Source organism: Lolium perenne, chromosome 5 (genome assembly GCF_019359855.2).
Source record: "Lolium perenne isolate Kyuss_39 chromosome 5, Kyuss_2.0, whole genome shotgun sequence".
Classification (NCBI taxonomy): domain Eukaryota; kingdom Viridiplantae; phylum Streptophyta; class Magnoliopsida; order Poales; family Poaceae; genus Lolium; species Lolium perenne.
Window position 1 is genome coordinate 123,175,843 of NC_067248.2, and position 16,545 is coordinate 123,192,387.

At 46.0% G+C, this 16,545-nt stretch overlaps 1 protein-coding gene across 1 annotated transcript; it reads right to left on the reverse strand.

Moving 5' to 3' along the window:
• Window positions 1-14,092: 14,092 nt before the first annotated feature.
• LOC127303542 (uncharacterized) lies at window positions 14,093-14,539 on the reverse strand. The gene is made up of 2 exons (XM_051334263.1): window positions 14,282-14,539; window positions 14,093-14,224 (listed from the first exon to the last, which is right to left on the reverse strand). Exons 1-2 carry the CDS (start codon window positions 14,537-14,539, stop codon window positions 14,093-14,095), a joined length of 390 nt encoding a protein of 129 aa, XP_051190223.1.
• Between the last annotated feature and the right edge of the window lie 2,006 nt (window positions 14,540-16,545).

Sequence of the window (16,545 nt, forward strand, 5' to 3'; positions counted from 1 at the left end):
AAGTGGGGCCACGAGGGGGCCACACCCTAGGGCGGCGCGGCCCCCCCCTTGGCCGCACGGCCCTGTGGTGTGGGGCCCTCGTGCCGCCTCCTGACCTGCCCTTCCGCCTACTTAAAGCCTCCGTTGCGAAACCCCCAGTACCGAGAGCCACGATACGGAAAACCTTCCAGAGACGCCGCCGCCGCCGATCCCATCTCGGGGGATCCAGGAGATCGCCTCCGGCACCCTGCCGGAGAGGGGAATCATCTCCTGGAGGACTCTACGCCGCCATGGTCGCCTCCGGAGTGATGTGTGAGTAGTCTACCCCTGGACTATGGGTCCATAGCAGTAGCTAGATGGTTGTCTTCTCCCCATTGTGCTATCATTGTCGGATCTTGTGAGCTGCCTAACATGATCAAGATCATCTATCTGTAATCCTATATGTTGCGTTTGTTGGGATCCGATGAATAGAGAATACTTGTTATGTTGATTATCAAAGTTATATCTATGTGTTGTTTATGATCTTGCATGCTCTCCGTTACTAGTAGATGCTCTGGCCAAGTAGATGCTTGTAACTCCAAGAGGGAGTATTTATGCTCGATAGTGGGTTCATGCCTGCATTGACACCTGGGACAAAGGATGGTAAAAGTTCTAAGGTTGTGTTGTGCTTTGTTGCCACTAGGGATAAAACATTGATGCTATGTCTAAGGATGTAGTTGTTGATTACATTACGCACCATACTTAATGCAATTGTCTGTTGCTTTGCAACTTAATACTGGAGGGGGTTCGGATGATAACCTGAAGGTGGACTTTTTAGGCATAGATGCAGTTGGATGGCGGTCTATGTACTTTGTCGTAATGCCCAATTAAATCTCACTATACTCATCATAATATGTATGTGCATGGTCATGCCCTCTTTATTTGTCAATTGCCCAACTGTAATTTGTTCACCCAACATGCTGTTTATCTTATGGGAGAGACACCTCTAGTGAACTGTGGACCCTGGTCCAATTCTTTATACTGAAATACAATCTACTGCAATACTTGTTCTACTGTTTTCTGCAAACAATCATCTTCCACACAATACGGTTAATCCTTTGTTACAGCAAGCCGGTGAGATTGACAACCTCACTGTTTCGTTGGGGCAAAGTACTTTGGTTGTGTTGTGCAGGTTCCACGTTGGCGCCGGAATCCCTGGTGTTGCGCCGCACTACATCTCGCCGCCATCAACCTTCAACGTGCTTCTTGACTCCTACTGGTCCGATTAAACCTTGGTTTCTTACTGAGGGAAACTTGCCGCTGTGCGCATCACACCTTCCTCTTGGGGTTCCCAACGGACGTGCCAACCACACACATCAAGCAAATTTCTAGCGCCGTTGCCGGGGAGATCAAGACACGCTGCAAGGGGAGTCTCCACTTCTCAATCTCTTTACTTTGTTTTTGTCTTGCTTAGTTTTATTTACTACTTTGTTTGCTGCACTAAATCAAAATACAAAAAATTAGTTGCTAGTTTTACTTTATTTGCTATCTTGTTTACTATATCAAAAACACAAAAAAATTAGTTACTTGCATTTACTTTATCTAGTTTGCTTTATTTACTACTACTAAAATGAGTAATCCTGAAGTTGAAGTTCGTATGTTTAAGCAACGAGGGGGAGAATGTTTAAGAGATACTTGGTATAGAATTAGTGGTGCCCATAATAGGTGCACTAAGAAACACTCCACCACTATTTTACTCAGGAATTTTTATGTTGGTATCTCTAGCTGGAATAGGTATGTTCTTGATAGTCTCGCAAAAGGTGACTTCCTAAGTACTCCTGCATTAGAAGCTAGTTGCATTATTGAGAGTCTATTTGGAATACCCCCTGTTGATGAAGTTAAAACTGAAATCTCTCTTGAAGATGTTATGAAAAAATTGGAAACCATAGAGAAAAATTTTCCAAGTATTGAAGCTAAATTGGAAATGTTACTTGATAAAACTGATGAACTTGATAAATCCTTAGGAGGAATTGATGAAAGAATTAGTGTCCTAGGAACTTGTGTTGACCATGATGATCAAATCAATAGGATTGATGAACTTGAAAAAGCTATGGGAACCTTGGTTTCAACATTTTCTTCTCTTAAATATAAGGAGAAAGCTTATGTGGGTAAGGAGCAAAAGTTTATGTATGTCTCTAAAGTGCCTAAACCAAAGAAGTATTATTATAGGCCTAAAATTGACAAAGCCCTTAGTACCACTGCAGATGGGGGAGCTCATAATAACGATGCACCACCCTCCGATAATACTTGATACACACTTTCTGCGCCTAGCTGAAAGGCGTTAAAGAAAAGCGCTTATGGGAGACAACCCATGTTTTTACCTACAGTATTTTGTTTTTATTTTGTGTCTTGGAAGTTGTTTACTACTGTAGCAACCTCTCCTTATCTTAGTTTAGTGTTTTGTTGTGCCAAGTAAAGTCGTTGATAGAAAAGTTCATACTAGATTTGGATTACTGCGCAGAAACAGATTTCTTTGCTGTCACGAATCTGGGCTGTTTTCCCTGTAGGTAACTCAGAAAATTATGCCAATTTACGTGAGTGATCCCCAGATATGTACGCAACTTTCATTCAATTTGAGCATTTTCATTTGAGCAAGTCTGGTGCCTCGATAAAATTCGTCAATACGAACTGTTCTGTTTTGACAGATTCTGCCTTTTATTTCGCATTGCCTCTTTTGCTATGTTGGATGAATTTCTTTGATCCATTAATGTCCAGTAGCTTTATGCAATGTCCAGAAGTGTTAAGAATGATTGTGTCACCTCTGAATATGTCAATTTTTATTGTCGCTAATCCTCTAATGAGTTGTTCTAAGTTTGGTGTGGAGGAAGTTTTCAAGGATCAAGAGAGGAGTATGATACAACATGATCAAGGAGAGTGAAAGCTCTAACCTTGGGAATGCCCCGGTGGTTCACCCCTGCATATATCAAGAAGACTCAAGCGTCTAAGCTTGGGGATGCCCAAGGCATCCCCTTCTTCATCGACAACATTATCAGGTTCCTCCCCTGAAACTATATTTTTATTCCATCACATCTTATGTGCTTTTCTTGGAGCGTCGGTTTGTTTTTGTTTTTGCTTTGTTTGAATAAAATGGATCCTAGCATTCACTTTATGGGAGAGAGACACGCTCCGCTGTAGCATATGGACAAGTATGTCCTTAGTTTCTACTCATAGTATTCATGGCGAAGTTTCTCCTTCGTTAAATTGTTATATGGTTGGAATTGGAAAATGATACATGTAGTAATTGCTATTAATGTCTTGGGTAATGTGATACTTGGAAATTGTTGTGCTCATGATTAAGCTCTTGCATCATATGCTTTGCACCCATTAATGAAGAAATACATAGAGCATGCTAAAATTTGGTTTGCATATTTGGCTTCTCTAAGGTCTAGATAATTTCTAGTATTGAGTTTGAACAACAAGGAAGACAGTGTAGAGTCTTATAATGTTTTCAATATGTCTTTTATGTGAGTTTTGCTGCACCGGTTCATCCTTGTATTTGTTTCAAATAAGCCTTGCTAGCCTAAACCTTGTATCGAGAGGGAATACTTCTCATGCATCCAAATACTTGAGCCAACCACTATGCCATTTGTGTCCACCATACCTACCTACTACATGGTATTTTCCGCCATTCCAAAGTAAATTGCTTGAGTGCTACCTTTAAAATTCCATCATTCACCTTTGCAATATATAGCTCATGGGACAAATAGCTTAAAAACTATTGTGGTATTGAATATGTAATTATGCACTTTATCTCTTATTAAGTTGCTTGTTGTGCGATAACCATGTTCACTGGGGACGCCATCAACTATTCATTGTTGAATTTCATGTGAGTTGCTATGCATGTTCGTCTTGTCTGAAGTAAGAGCGATCTACCACCTTATGGTTAAGCATGCATATTGTTAGAGAAGAACATTGGGCCGCTAACTAAAGCCATGATCCATGGTGGAAGTTTCAGTTTTGGACATATATCCTCAATCTCAAATGAGAAAATTATTAATTGTTGTTACATGCTTATGCATAAAAGAGGAGTCCATTATCTGTTGTCTATGTTGTCCCGGTATGGATGTCTAAGTTGAGAATAATCAATAGCGAGAAATCCAATGCGAGCTTTCTCCTTAGACTTTTGTACAGGCGGCATAGAGGTACCCCTTTGTGACACTTGGTTAAAACATGTGCATTGTGATGATCCGGTAGTCCAAGCTAATTAGGACAAGGTGCGGGCACTATTAGTACACTATGCATGAGGCTTGCAACTTGTAAGATATAATTTACATGATACATATGCTTTATTACTACCGTTGACAAAATTGTTTCATGTTTTCAAAATCAAAGCTCTAACACAAATATAGCAATCGATGCTTTTCCTCTATGGAGGACAATTCTTTTACTTTCAATGTTGAGTCAGTTCACCTATTTCTCTCCACCTCAAGAAGCAAACACTTGTGTGAACTGTGCATTGATTCCTACATACTTGCTTATTGCACTTATTATATTACTCTATGTTGACAATATCCATGAGATATACATGTTATGAGTTGTAAGCAACCGCTGAAACTTAATCTTCCTTTGTGTTGCTTCAATGCTTTTACTATGAATTATTGCTTTATGAGTTAACTCTTATGCAAGACTTAATTGATGCTTGTCTTGAAGTGCTATTCATGAAAAGTCTTTGCTATATGATTCACTTGTTTACTCATGTCATATACATTGTTTTGATCGCTGCATTCACTACATATGCTTTACAAATAGTATGATCAAGGTTATGATGGCATGTCACTCCAGAAATTATCTGTGTTATCGTTTTACCTGCTCGGGACGAGCAGAACTAAGCTTGGGGATGCTGATACGTCTCCGACGTATCGATAATTTCTTATGTTCCATGCCACATTATTGATGTTATCTACATGTTTTATGCACACTTTATGTCATATTCGTGCATTTTCTGGAACTAACCTATTAACAAGATGCCGAAGTGCCGATTCTTTGTTTTTGCTGTTTTTGGTTTCAGAAATCCTAGTAACGAAATATTCTCGGAATTGGACGAAATCAACGCCCAGGGTCCTATTTTGCCACGAAGCTTCCAGAAGTCCGAAGAGGAGACGAAGTGGGGCCACGAGGGGGCCACACCCTAGGGCGGCGCGGCCCCCCTTGGCCGCGCGGCCTGTGGTGTGGGGCCCTCGTGCCGCCTCTGACCTGCCCTTCCGCCTACTTAAAGCCTCCGTTGCGAAACCCCCGCATCGAGAGCCACGATACGGAAAACCTTCCAGAGACGCCGCCGCCGCCGATCCCATCTCGGGGGATCCAGGAGATCGCCTCCGGCACCCTGCCGGAGAGGGGAATCATCTCCCGGAGGACTCTACGCCGCCATGGTCGCCTCCGGAGTGATGTGTGAGTAGTCTACCCCTGGACTATGGGTCCATAGCAGTAGCTAGATGGTTGTCTTCTCCCCATTGTGCTATCATTGTCGGATCTTGTGAGCTGCCTAACATGATCAAGATCATCTATCTGTAATCCTATATGTTGCGTTTGTTGGGATCCGATGAATAGAGAATACTTGTTATGTTGATTATCAAAGTTATATCTATGTGTATGTGCATGGTCATGCCCTCTTTATTTGTCAATTGCCCAACTGTAATTTGTTCACCCAACATGTTGTTTATCTTATGGGAGAGACACCTCTAGTGAACTGTGGACCCCGGTCCAATTCTTTATACTGAAATACAATCTACTGCAATACTTGTTCTACTGTTTTCTGCAAACAATCATCTTCCACACAATACGGTTAATCCTTTGTTACAGCAAGCCGGTGAGATTGACAACCTCACTGTTTCGTTGGGGCAAAGTACTTTGGTTGTGTTGTGCAGGTTCCACGTTGACGCCGGAATCCCTGGTGTTGCGCCGCACTACATCTCGCCGCCATCAACCTTCAACGTGCTTCTTGACTCCTACTGGTCCGATTAAACCTTGGTTTCTTACTGAGGGAAACTTGCCGCTGTGCTCATCACACCTTCCTCTTGGGGTTCCCAACGGACGTGCCAACCACACGCATCACACATCCATAACCTTAGAGGTTTCTGTCACTCCCCCAGATTCACGGAGACATGAACCCACTATCGAGCATAAATACCCCCTCTTGGAGTTACTAGCAAAAACTTGGCCAGAGCCTCTACTAATAACGGAGAGCATGCAAGATCATAAACAACACATAGATATAAATTGATAATCAACATAACATAGTATTCTCTATTCATCGGATCCCAACAAACACAACATATAGCCTATCAGATAGATGATCTTGATCATGTTCGGCAGCTCACAAGATCCGACAATGAAGCATAATGAGGAGAAGACAACCATCTAGCTACTGCTATGGACCCATAGTCCAGGGGTGAACTACTCACTCATCACTCCGGAGGCGACCATGGCGGTGTAGAGTCCTCCGGGAGATGAATCCCCTCTCCGGCAGGGTGCCGGAGGCGATCTCCTGAATCCCCCGAGATGGGATTGGCGGCGGCGGCGTCTCTGGAAGGTTTTCCGTATCGTGGCTCTCGGTACTGGGGGTTTCGCGACGAAGGCTATTTGTAGGCAGAAGGGCAGGTCAAGGGGCGTCGCGAGGGGCCCAGGAGACAGGCCGGCGCGGCCAAGGGCTTGGGCCGCGCTGCCCTACCTCCTGGCCACCTCGTGGCCCCACTTCGTTGACTCTTCGGTCTTCTAGAAGCTTCGTGTGAAAATAGGCCCCTGGGCGTTGATTTCGTCCAATTCCGAGAATATTTCCTTACTAGGATTTCTGAAACCAAAAACAGTAGAAAACAGCAACTGGCTCTTCGGCATCTTGTTAATAGGTTAGTTCCAGAAAATGCATAAATATGATGTAAAGTATGCATAAAACATGTAGATATCATCAATAATGTGGCATGGAACATAAGAAATTATCGATACGTCGGAGACGTATCACACACCAATTGCCACAGCCATCAGGGCACAACACCAACAACACACCACCACGGCATCACCAACAACAACACATCACCAACTTCAACAGCACCAGATCAGATGAGCAGCAACATGAGGCGTTGACAGTGCATCATTAGGCAATCACCACCCGAGGCGCGTGCACTGGCGAGAGGCCAAACGGCGAGGTCGACGCTGCAGGTCGGGGACGAGCAGAACATGGCCAGAGGAGGTGACGGCATCCTTGGCGACTGGGAAAATCTCCTGGCGGCAGGGAACAAAGAGGTCGACGGGAAGGAGCTCGCAGGCCCGAGCTACGTCGGCCAGGGGAAGCGGACGGAGGCGCATGGCGAGGCGGCACAGGCTGCAGGGAACCGAGGCAGTGGCCGGAGCTCGAGGAGATGGTGGAGAAGAGGAGGACGTCGCAAGGCTCGGTCGCGGCGGCCGAGCGACGAAGAGGGCGGCGCTAGGCTCCCGCGCGGGTCGTAGAAGGAAGCGGTGGCCGGCGGCGCTCGCGGTCAGAGGATGGGGAAGAGGTAGGCCGTGGTGGCGGACGGCTTCCAGCGGCGCAGCAAGGTGGGGAGGCGCAGACGCGGTGAGGGGGAAGGAGGCGCTCGGGGAGAGGAGCAGCGAGGAGGAGAGGCGAGGCCAGCTCGGGGGAAACAGAGACGAACGAGGGCGACGGGCTCGGGATCGAGGGAGGCGAGAGAGAGTGGGACAGGTGGGGGGACCTGATCGCGTTTGAAAAAGAGAAAGAGGGGGGCGGCTGCAAAACTGCCAAGGAGTTTTGGTGGGGATTAGGGTTTCAGTGGAGGGGCCGAGATGGGCCGGAAGCTAGGCTGCCGGCTGGGCCGGTGCAAGGCCTGGCCGGTGGGAGGTCTTCTCCCTTTTTTTATAAAACGTTTTCTGTTTTATTATTTTTCCTGTTTGTGTTGAACCGTTTTAAAATACCTTTTTGTATATGAAAATAACCAGAGAAAAATATGTTTTAATTTGGGATAAAGAGAGAGAAGTAATTTTAATACTAAAATAGATTTTAATAAAATAATTTTTGGAGTGGAAACTATGCATGATGCCATGATGATGCATAAAAGAAAAAGAACAAACATATCTAATAGGGGTACTACCCGGGACCGTTACAATCGACACCACTAACAAGGGATCGCGCCGCGAGATCCCACGTCATGGTACGGGGGAGAGAGGTGAACTATCGGATCACCTGGTGATGTGTCGAACTCCTCGACACCACTAACAAGGGTTGTTGCTCCGTTGATGATGATGTAATTTTCGTCGGGACCTCCGAAGATCGGACCTAATAGGTGATGGCAAAGATCGTCCAACCCACGTCGGAACCTAAGACTTGGAATATCTCAGGTAAGAGAGAAAATTCAAAACTCGCAAGGGTAGGGGGGCAAGAATATAGATAAGGAGAAAAATCAGAGCTAATCAGAACTATCCAACGAGTTTTAGAAAATAGTTTGGAGTCTCTAAACTCAACGACCGTTAGCAAGGTTATCCTAAAGGCTGGACTAGTGGGGTACCGTCAACCTGAAGCTCTGATACCAACTTGTGACGCCCCAGAACCGGTACCATGAGGATCCCAGCGAATCCACCGAAATCCGCACGATATCGATTCTAGGAGACGCACCACCAAGCGCCTCGTACACGCCGAAGCATGCACGCGATGCGGGTGGAGTCAATCACGAACGGTAACATTACAACAGGATTACAATAGAGCCCACAAGAAACATATATATTACAACAACGACTCCAACGAGTCAAGAAACAAATAGATACATACAAAGATCCAAATCATACAGAAGATCAAATACGTCTGAGTACGGACAAGATACAAATTTGGACTAAGAGTCCTGAAGATAACCAGTGGCGTCCATAACCCTGCCCAGGCCAAACCGGAAGGGTAACCTTGCTAACGTCGTCTTCATCGAACATATCTTCATACCTTCCCGGTTATATCCCGTAGAAGCAGCAATAAGTACGGGTTCGTACTTAACAAGACTTCAAGACGTATAAGCATTCGTCAACCAGTCATCCTTTGTACTTGAGGCACGCAGGGGACTTAGAGGACGCAAGAGGAATGTCATAGGCAATATGGTGGGGTTAAGCGGCAGCGCGCAAGCACTAAAAAAACCTATAGAGACACTCTACAACAGTCGTCTATCAGAGAATGTGAGAAATTGTAACTAACAGTTCTATACTCTACAAACATAACACAGCCGATGTGTTCCCCCCTCGCAAGGAAGTACTTACAAAGGCACTCACACGGTGGACAAGTTTTAACCATTTATTATTAGAGTTGTGCTAACTTACTACGCAAGTTATTATGATTGAAACAACAGGTGTAAGTTGTCTATGGTATAGTCATACAGCTCCAAGTCGTCCATAACCGCGGACGCGGCTTATCGATAAGATTTTACCCTGCAGGGGTGCCCAAAAGTGCCCACACGCACGATCAACCCACTTGCGACAGGTGGATATCACGACTCGCACTCTTCTTCACGACAACAATGTCCAGGAAGCCACCTAACCAAGTTGAACCCGTATCGAAGTCCGGCCGAATTTCCGAAGCGGACCTAGCTATGTGCGCCAGCGTGCTAGGTGGTTTAAACACACACTGGGGCGACAAACCACTTCACAGAGGCTCCGCGACCTATACGTGCATACCAGAAACAAGGGATACAAGGCACCCAGGGGCTTCCCAAAGTAAATAAGTAACAAGCTGGCATGCACGCAACAACAAATGGTAAAACATTACGAACTAGTTGTGGCCACTGGACAAAGCTGTAGATTCCGGCAGTGGTCGAGGGGAGACCCAGAAACATACCCACGTGTGGTTAGAGCGCTCAGTCTCGGAACAGATAACAAGAACTCGGGGTCCTAAGATATTTAGGAAACACAAGTGAGCCGTCACAAAACGATCAGCTGACTCACCGATGTCTCCGCTTAACAATTATTAACAAGTAATCATGATACCCTCAACAGATATATCCATAAACCATGTGTCATGTTCCCCAACAGATAACCCGATAATATAGCATAACGGTAACACAATATAAACAGTACTAGCATGCACGACGACTCGCAAGGCAGACCCGATAACCAAACAATAGCTGTAGGTGGTTGGTGGAGGCAATATAGGCTGCTTGAGGTAACAAGTGGAAGGGACACGTGACAAGAACGCAACTTAAGGATAGCATGAGGGAGAAGGCAAAATAAAATAGGTGGGCGACTTCTGCAGGGGCAGGAGTATAAGGGAAATGCTTGCCTGTTAAAGCTTGCCGAGGGACAACCGGAGAACTTGTCGTATCTCACAGCACCACTTCGTGATCCTATCCGGGAAGAAGCAAATGCTGGACAAACAACGGATGCAAATCTTACAACTACGGCAGAAGAGTCGGCATGCTCATGATATGATATGCATGCATAACATGGCAAACATGATGCGGCGATGCAACTTATACAATTTAAGCGGAATCGGAATCCCGACACACAAATTATTAGGTTCAAGTTATTTATCTACCCCGCATATTAAATATGAATTAGCATGGCAAGACAAGGCATGGTTACGCTACGCAAATTTAAATGGAACCGAGATAAGATAACAATCCCGCACAATTCCATATTTAATTATTAGGTGAATCGCTATCAACCCGAACAACCCCATGATATGACATGCGATGCGGCACATGATGATATGGCAAATGCAACAAGTTTTAGATGGCACATTTATAAAATAGGTTGGCTTAGGGTTGGGATCTCACGGTATCGGAACAAAGGCGGTTCGCCGGATTTGGGTTTGGAGAGGAAGAAGATGAAGCCGAGGTCTCGGCCGTCGGATCCGTGAAGGAGAACTTGCGGTTCTAGCTTCAATTGTTGGTGGCAAACTTGGGGTTTGCGTTGATGGTCTCCGGGGTCGAGGTCGAACTTGGTTTCGCGGGGAAGATCTTGAGAAGGTGTTTTGCGCCGTGACGAGTAGCACACCAATTGCCACAGCCATCAGGGCACAACACCAACAACACACCACCACGGCATCACCAACAACAGCACATCACCAACTTCAACAGCACCAGATCAGATGGGCAGCAACATGAGGCGTTGACAGTGCATCATTAGGCAATCACCACCCGAGGCGCGTGCACTAGCGAGAGGCCAAACGGCGAGGTCGACGCTGCAGGTCGGGGACGAGCAGAACGTGGCCAGAGGAGGCGACGGCGTCCTTGGCGACTGGGAAAATCTCCTGGCGGCAGGGAACAAAGAGGTCGACGGGAAGGAGCTCGCAGGCCCGAGCTACTTCGGCCAGGGGAAGCGGATGGAGGCACATGGCGAGGCGGCACAGGCTGCAGGGAACCGAGGCAGTGGTCGGAGCTCGAGGAGATGGTGGAGAAGAGGAGGATGTCGCAAGGCTCGGGCGTGGCGGCCGAGCGACGAAGAGGGCGGCGCTAGGCTCCCGCGCGGGTCGTAGAAGGAAGCGGCGGCCGGCGGCGCTCGCGGTCAGAGGACGGGGAAGAGGTAGGCCGTGGTGGCGGACGGCTTCCAGCGGCGCAGCAAGGTGGGGAGGCGCAGACGCGGCGAGGGGGAAGGAGGCGCTCGGGGAGAGGAGCAGCGAGGAGGAGAGGCGAGGCCAGCTCGGGGGAAACAGAGACGAACGAGGGCGACGGGCTCGGGATCGAGGGAGGCGAGAGAGAGTGGGACAGGTGGGGGGACCTGATCGCGTTTGAAAAAGAGAAAGAGGGGGGCGGCTGCAAAACTGCCAAGGAGTTTTGGTGGGGATTAGGGTTTCGGTGGAGGGGCCGAGATGGGCCGGAAGCTGGGCTGCCGGCTGGGCCGGTGCAAGGCCTGGCCGGTGGGAGGTCTTCTCCCTTTTTTTATAAAACGTTTTCTGTTTTATTATTTTTCCTGTTTGTGTTGAACCATTTTAAAATACCTTTTTGTATATGAAAATAACCAGAGAAAAAGATGTTTTAATTTGGGATAAAGAGAGAGAAGTAATTTTAATACTAAAATAGATTTTAATAAAATAATTTTTGGAGTGGAAACTATGCATGATGCCATGATGATGCATAAAAGAAAAGGAACAAACAGATCTAATAGGGGTACTACCCGGGGCCGTTACATCACCCTAGAACAAGGACAGATGCATCCATTCCAAGAAAGCACTCGGACAGACCATGCATCATCCTCGCCGTGACAGACACACCGGTGCCACAAAGAGCTTCAATGAGGACATCCAGGAGAATGGGGGAAAGCTTGGTGATAGTCGTAGAACTCAAAAACGCAGAGATGCCGAGCAAACACTCTCACCACCAACAAATTCACACCAACGATGGACCCATTCTCCGCTACACCACGGGTCCCAAGAGGATGGTACGACACCCATTGCACTGTCGCCATCCAATCAAAACGGATTTTGGGCTTTCACCCAAAACGGGGGTAGGGGTGGGGGGGAATGAGACCTCAGTGGCGCCTCACTAGGCTAACGGCGCCAAAAGGCGTCGCTGCCACTGTGGTGGTCAGAAGACCGAGGATTTCTCCCGGCCCAGCACGCCCCATCACCTCCCTAACCATCAAACTTCACCACCACTAGTGGAGACATGCCCTTCTGTCCCGACCTGTCAGGCGCTTTAGCCAGGCGGGACTAAAGGCGAACCCTTTAGTCCCGGCCCGGTTACCAGCCGGGACAAAAGGCTCTCCACGTGGTTGCGATACAACATTTGGGCTGGAGGACATTTAGTTCCGGCTCGTAAGCCCAATCGGGACTAACTATTATTTTCTGAAATTGTTTTTATTTTTTCTAATTTATTTTTTTCTTTTTTCTAATTTCTAATTTCTTTTTTCAAATTGTTCGACTCGTTACTCTCTCACTTGGACCATTTTTAACACTAAGTACACTTAATCTTTAGTAAAATTCTAGACTTGGTCACATATCGTGTGGTCACCCATCGGTCACACTCTCCACCCTTAGCACGCTTAACTTCTCGGTTCTTTCCTGTTGTGTTCCCGCGAATGTGATAGTACCGTGTTGTAAATACTACCATATCAATCCTATTAACTCTTATACCATTGTGTCACATTTTTGTATTTTTTAAACCAAAAACAATTATTTAAGTAAACAATAATGAATAAAATAATAATATTGAATTCCAATGAAAATAAAATAAGTAATAAAACTAGTTTTTAGTATTATTATCAATATATGCATTATTCATATAATATGGCCAAATAATTAATATCTTTCAATCTATAAATCGCAATAGGACAAATAATATATCCATTATTATTAGAAAAATGTGGAGAATTTGCATATGAAATAAAAAAATTATTCATTTATTCTTACTATTATCAAATAATATATGGATTATCCATATAATATGGCATAATTAATATCTTTAAATCTATAAATCGCAATTGGACAAATAATATATCCATTATTATTAAAAATGTGAGGAATTTGAATATGAAATAAAAAAAGTTATTCATTTTTATTATTATTTTCAAATAATATATATGCATTATTCATATAATGTGGCGTAATTAATATCTTTAAATCTGTAAACCGTAATTAGACAAATAATACATCCATTATTACTAGAAAAATGTGGGGAATTTGAATATAAAATAATTTTGTTTTTATTAATTTTTAATTATTATTATCAAATAATATATGCATTATTCATATAATGTGGCATAATTAATATCTTTGAATCTGTAAATCGCAATTGGACAAATAATATATACATTATTATTAGAAAAATGTGAGGAATTTGAATAATAATAGAAATATTCGATATATTGAGACGGTTCATAGGTTCATACAAATATAGAAGGCACACAGACCACACCACACCATCATCTACTCATCATCAATATTACGATCAATCTGGCTATTGTAGCTAAGTAGCCTCCAATACCTCCTAACCATCTCTAAGCCCCAGGCGAGCGTCTAGAGTGGCATAGTGCACTTGCTCATACCTCAATGGAAAACTGCTTCATCCAAAAATTAGTTCTTCTTCCTCGTCGTCCTTCTTCTTGTTCTTCTTCTTGTCTCTCTTCCTCTTCTTCTCAAGTTTTGTCCCAATAGTAGAATTTGCCAGATCATACATACTCAGAATGAGATTTTGGTGGGGTTCGGGATTATCTTTTGGAGGTTGAACGCAGACAGAATATCAATTCGACATGAACGCAGCATTTTCATATCTTTGTCGATAGCCACGCCGCAGAATCTGATGGTCTTGTCCTGCAAGAAATCCTTGAAAAGTTATGGCACTTCATTAGTCCAAAAAATTTGGAAGACCAAATTCTCGGTCGCCACTGAGAGTTGAAGAACGGCGGCGCGCTGATTATATCTACCCTCGCGAGGGTTGGTGAACTCGCAGTCCAAGCCCACACACTTGATTGGTGCGGCATCGAGGAAATCCATCTTGACGGCGCAGATCCACCTCTCCACCGTTGATGCACGGAGAGTGACCGTGATCTTGAAGTGCATCTCTTCGGCCGTGAGGTAGTACACCTGAGATCGAGGTAGAGAGAGGGTGCGCGCGAGCTGCTCCATTAGGGCCGGGGCGGGAGAGAGCTCTTTGGGAGAGATGGCTAATGGAGGATGTGAAGATGTGGCTAATAGAGGAGATGTGAAGATGCATATATAGGTGAGGGAGGTGAACAGGCCAGCCACCAGGTGATCATTTCCCGTGGCCGGCCAGCGACGATCGATTGCGCCCACGTCAGTAATGGCGACGACGATCGGTTTTTGCGTCGGAACCGAACGGTTTGACTTCAGTCCCGGCTCGTGTTACCATCCAGGACTAAAGGGGCTGCCAACAGGCGCAGTGGTTTTAGTCTCGGCTCGTGTCACCAACCGGAACTAGAGGTCCATATAAACTGGAACTAATGATTACCGCACCATGAGGCGATTTTGGGGCGACGTGTCTGGACCATTAGTCCCGGTCCAGGACACGGCCAGGACTAAAGATCCAGACGAATGGCTTGTTTTCTACTAGTGCACCAGAAAGCCGACCTCCAAGATCGGCGGGGAGGAAGAGGCTAGAAGGAGTGTGGAGATCTCACCTTTGGGATCCAGCGCGAGCAGACAAAACCGCCCACACTTGATCCACACTCGTCATCGGCATGCTGCCTATACAAACCAGGACGCCGGACAGCGGCATCCTCAAACGCCACTGGCCGCATTGTGAGCGTCGCCCGCCGTCTCATCGCTTGACCCCCGCGCAGAGCAGCAGATCCACTCTGCCACCTTCACCTGCAGGCCATGTGAGCTTGCCCAGAGCCTTTCTCAGGCGGCGGCGAGGGAAGATGAGCATGAGGGTGTGGCAGCGCGAGAGGGGCCCCTAGTCGCCCCCGAGCCGCCCTCGGGAAGACGACACGAGGACCAAATGTTTTTTTAGTGCCAAACGTTGCTGTTCTTTCTCAAGAAAATAAGATTTCAGTCGTACGTACGATCATTCAGATAATCATTTGTACGCACAAATGCAGAAGAATCGGAGCCGACCAGATTGATTGCTTAGCTGATTCCTCAACAGTGGACAATGCCAATCGAGGAAAGATCCACATTTGAGCATGAAAAGTCAAGCGGCCCAGATTAAACGACAACCATCACTCCACATATCCGATCGATAACCCAGAACTTTGCAAAAAATTCACATAAGAACAGTTCAGTTTTCCGGAGATTTCGGGAAACGATAAAAACCTCACACCAATCAACGCGACTACGCGAGACGCTGGAGTCGTGAGCACGACCCCGTCTCCACTGACTAGATGATAGTATTGCATCGACGTTTCTTGACTGAAACGCTTGCCACAACAATAGCAACAACATCAGCTACAGCAACGTAGCGTACGGGGTCGTCGATTGTGGTAGACGCGGTTTCACAGCTGGGAAACGCTTACGTGGTCTTGACCGGCGCGGCATGCAAGATGCCATGTATCATGTATGCCCACTTGACCGGTGCAGCAAGACCCGACCCAGACTATGAAACTGTTTGGAATTCAGCTGATGTCGATTTTCATTGCCTGTTCAAAAAAAAAGATGTCGATTTTCATTGACCACGGTCCGAGTGTTATAAGTTTAAATTGGACAAGGGTTACACCCTCCTCGAAATAGGCTTTCGCAAGGTCACGAAGAGACCCTCCTCTTACACAACAGATCAAAGATATAAACAAAAAACTACAGAGAGACCAAAACTTGCCACCCAGGATACCGGAACAAGACCAAGGAGGATCCGAACTCCACAACGAGGCTCCCAAGCGGGTAATGACACAACGTGACGCCGTTGTCGTGACCATGATGATCAAGAGTTTTCACCTGAAGCAATAACACGAAGAAGGTACCCAACCCCAAGAGGGTTACGACCCCGCATGCATCCTAACCATTAGAGCATCCCCACTCATTGGCGCTCCCCACGCCCAAATCCGGCGAAATATTCGTCCGGATTGGAGGAAGATTTGGCGTGGGGAGGAGTAGTTTCCCAGCCGCGTGCCCAGGCGAAGACGACGATGCGAATTTGAAAACGGAAACTTGACAAACTACGGCTAAAAACGGGCGAA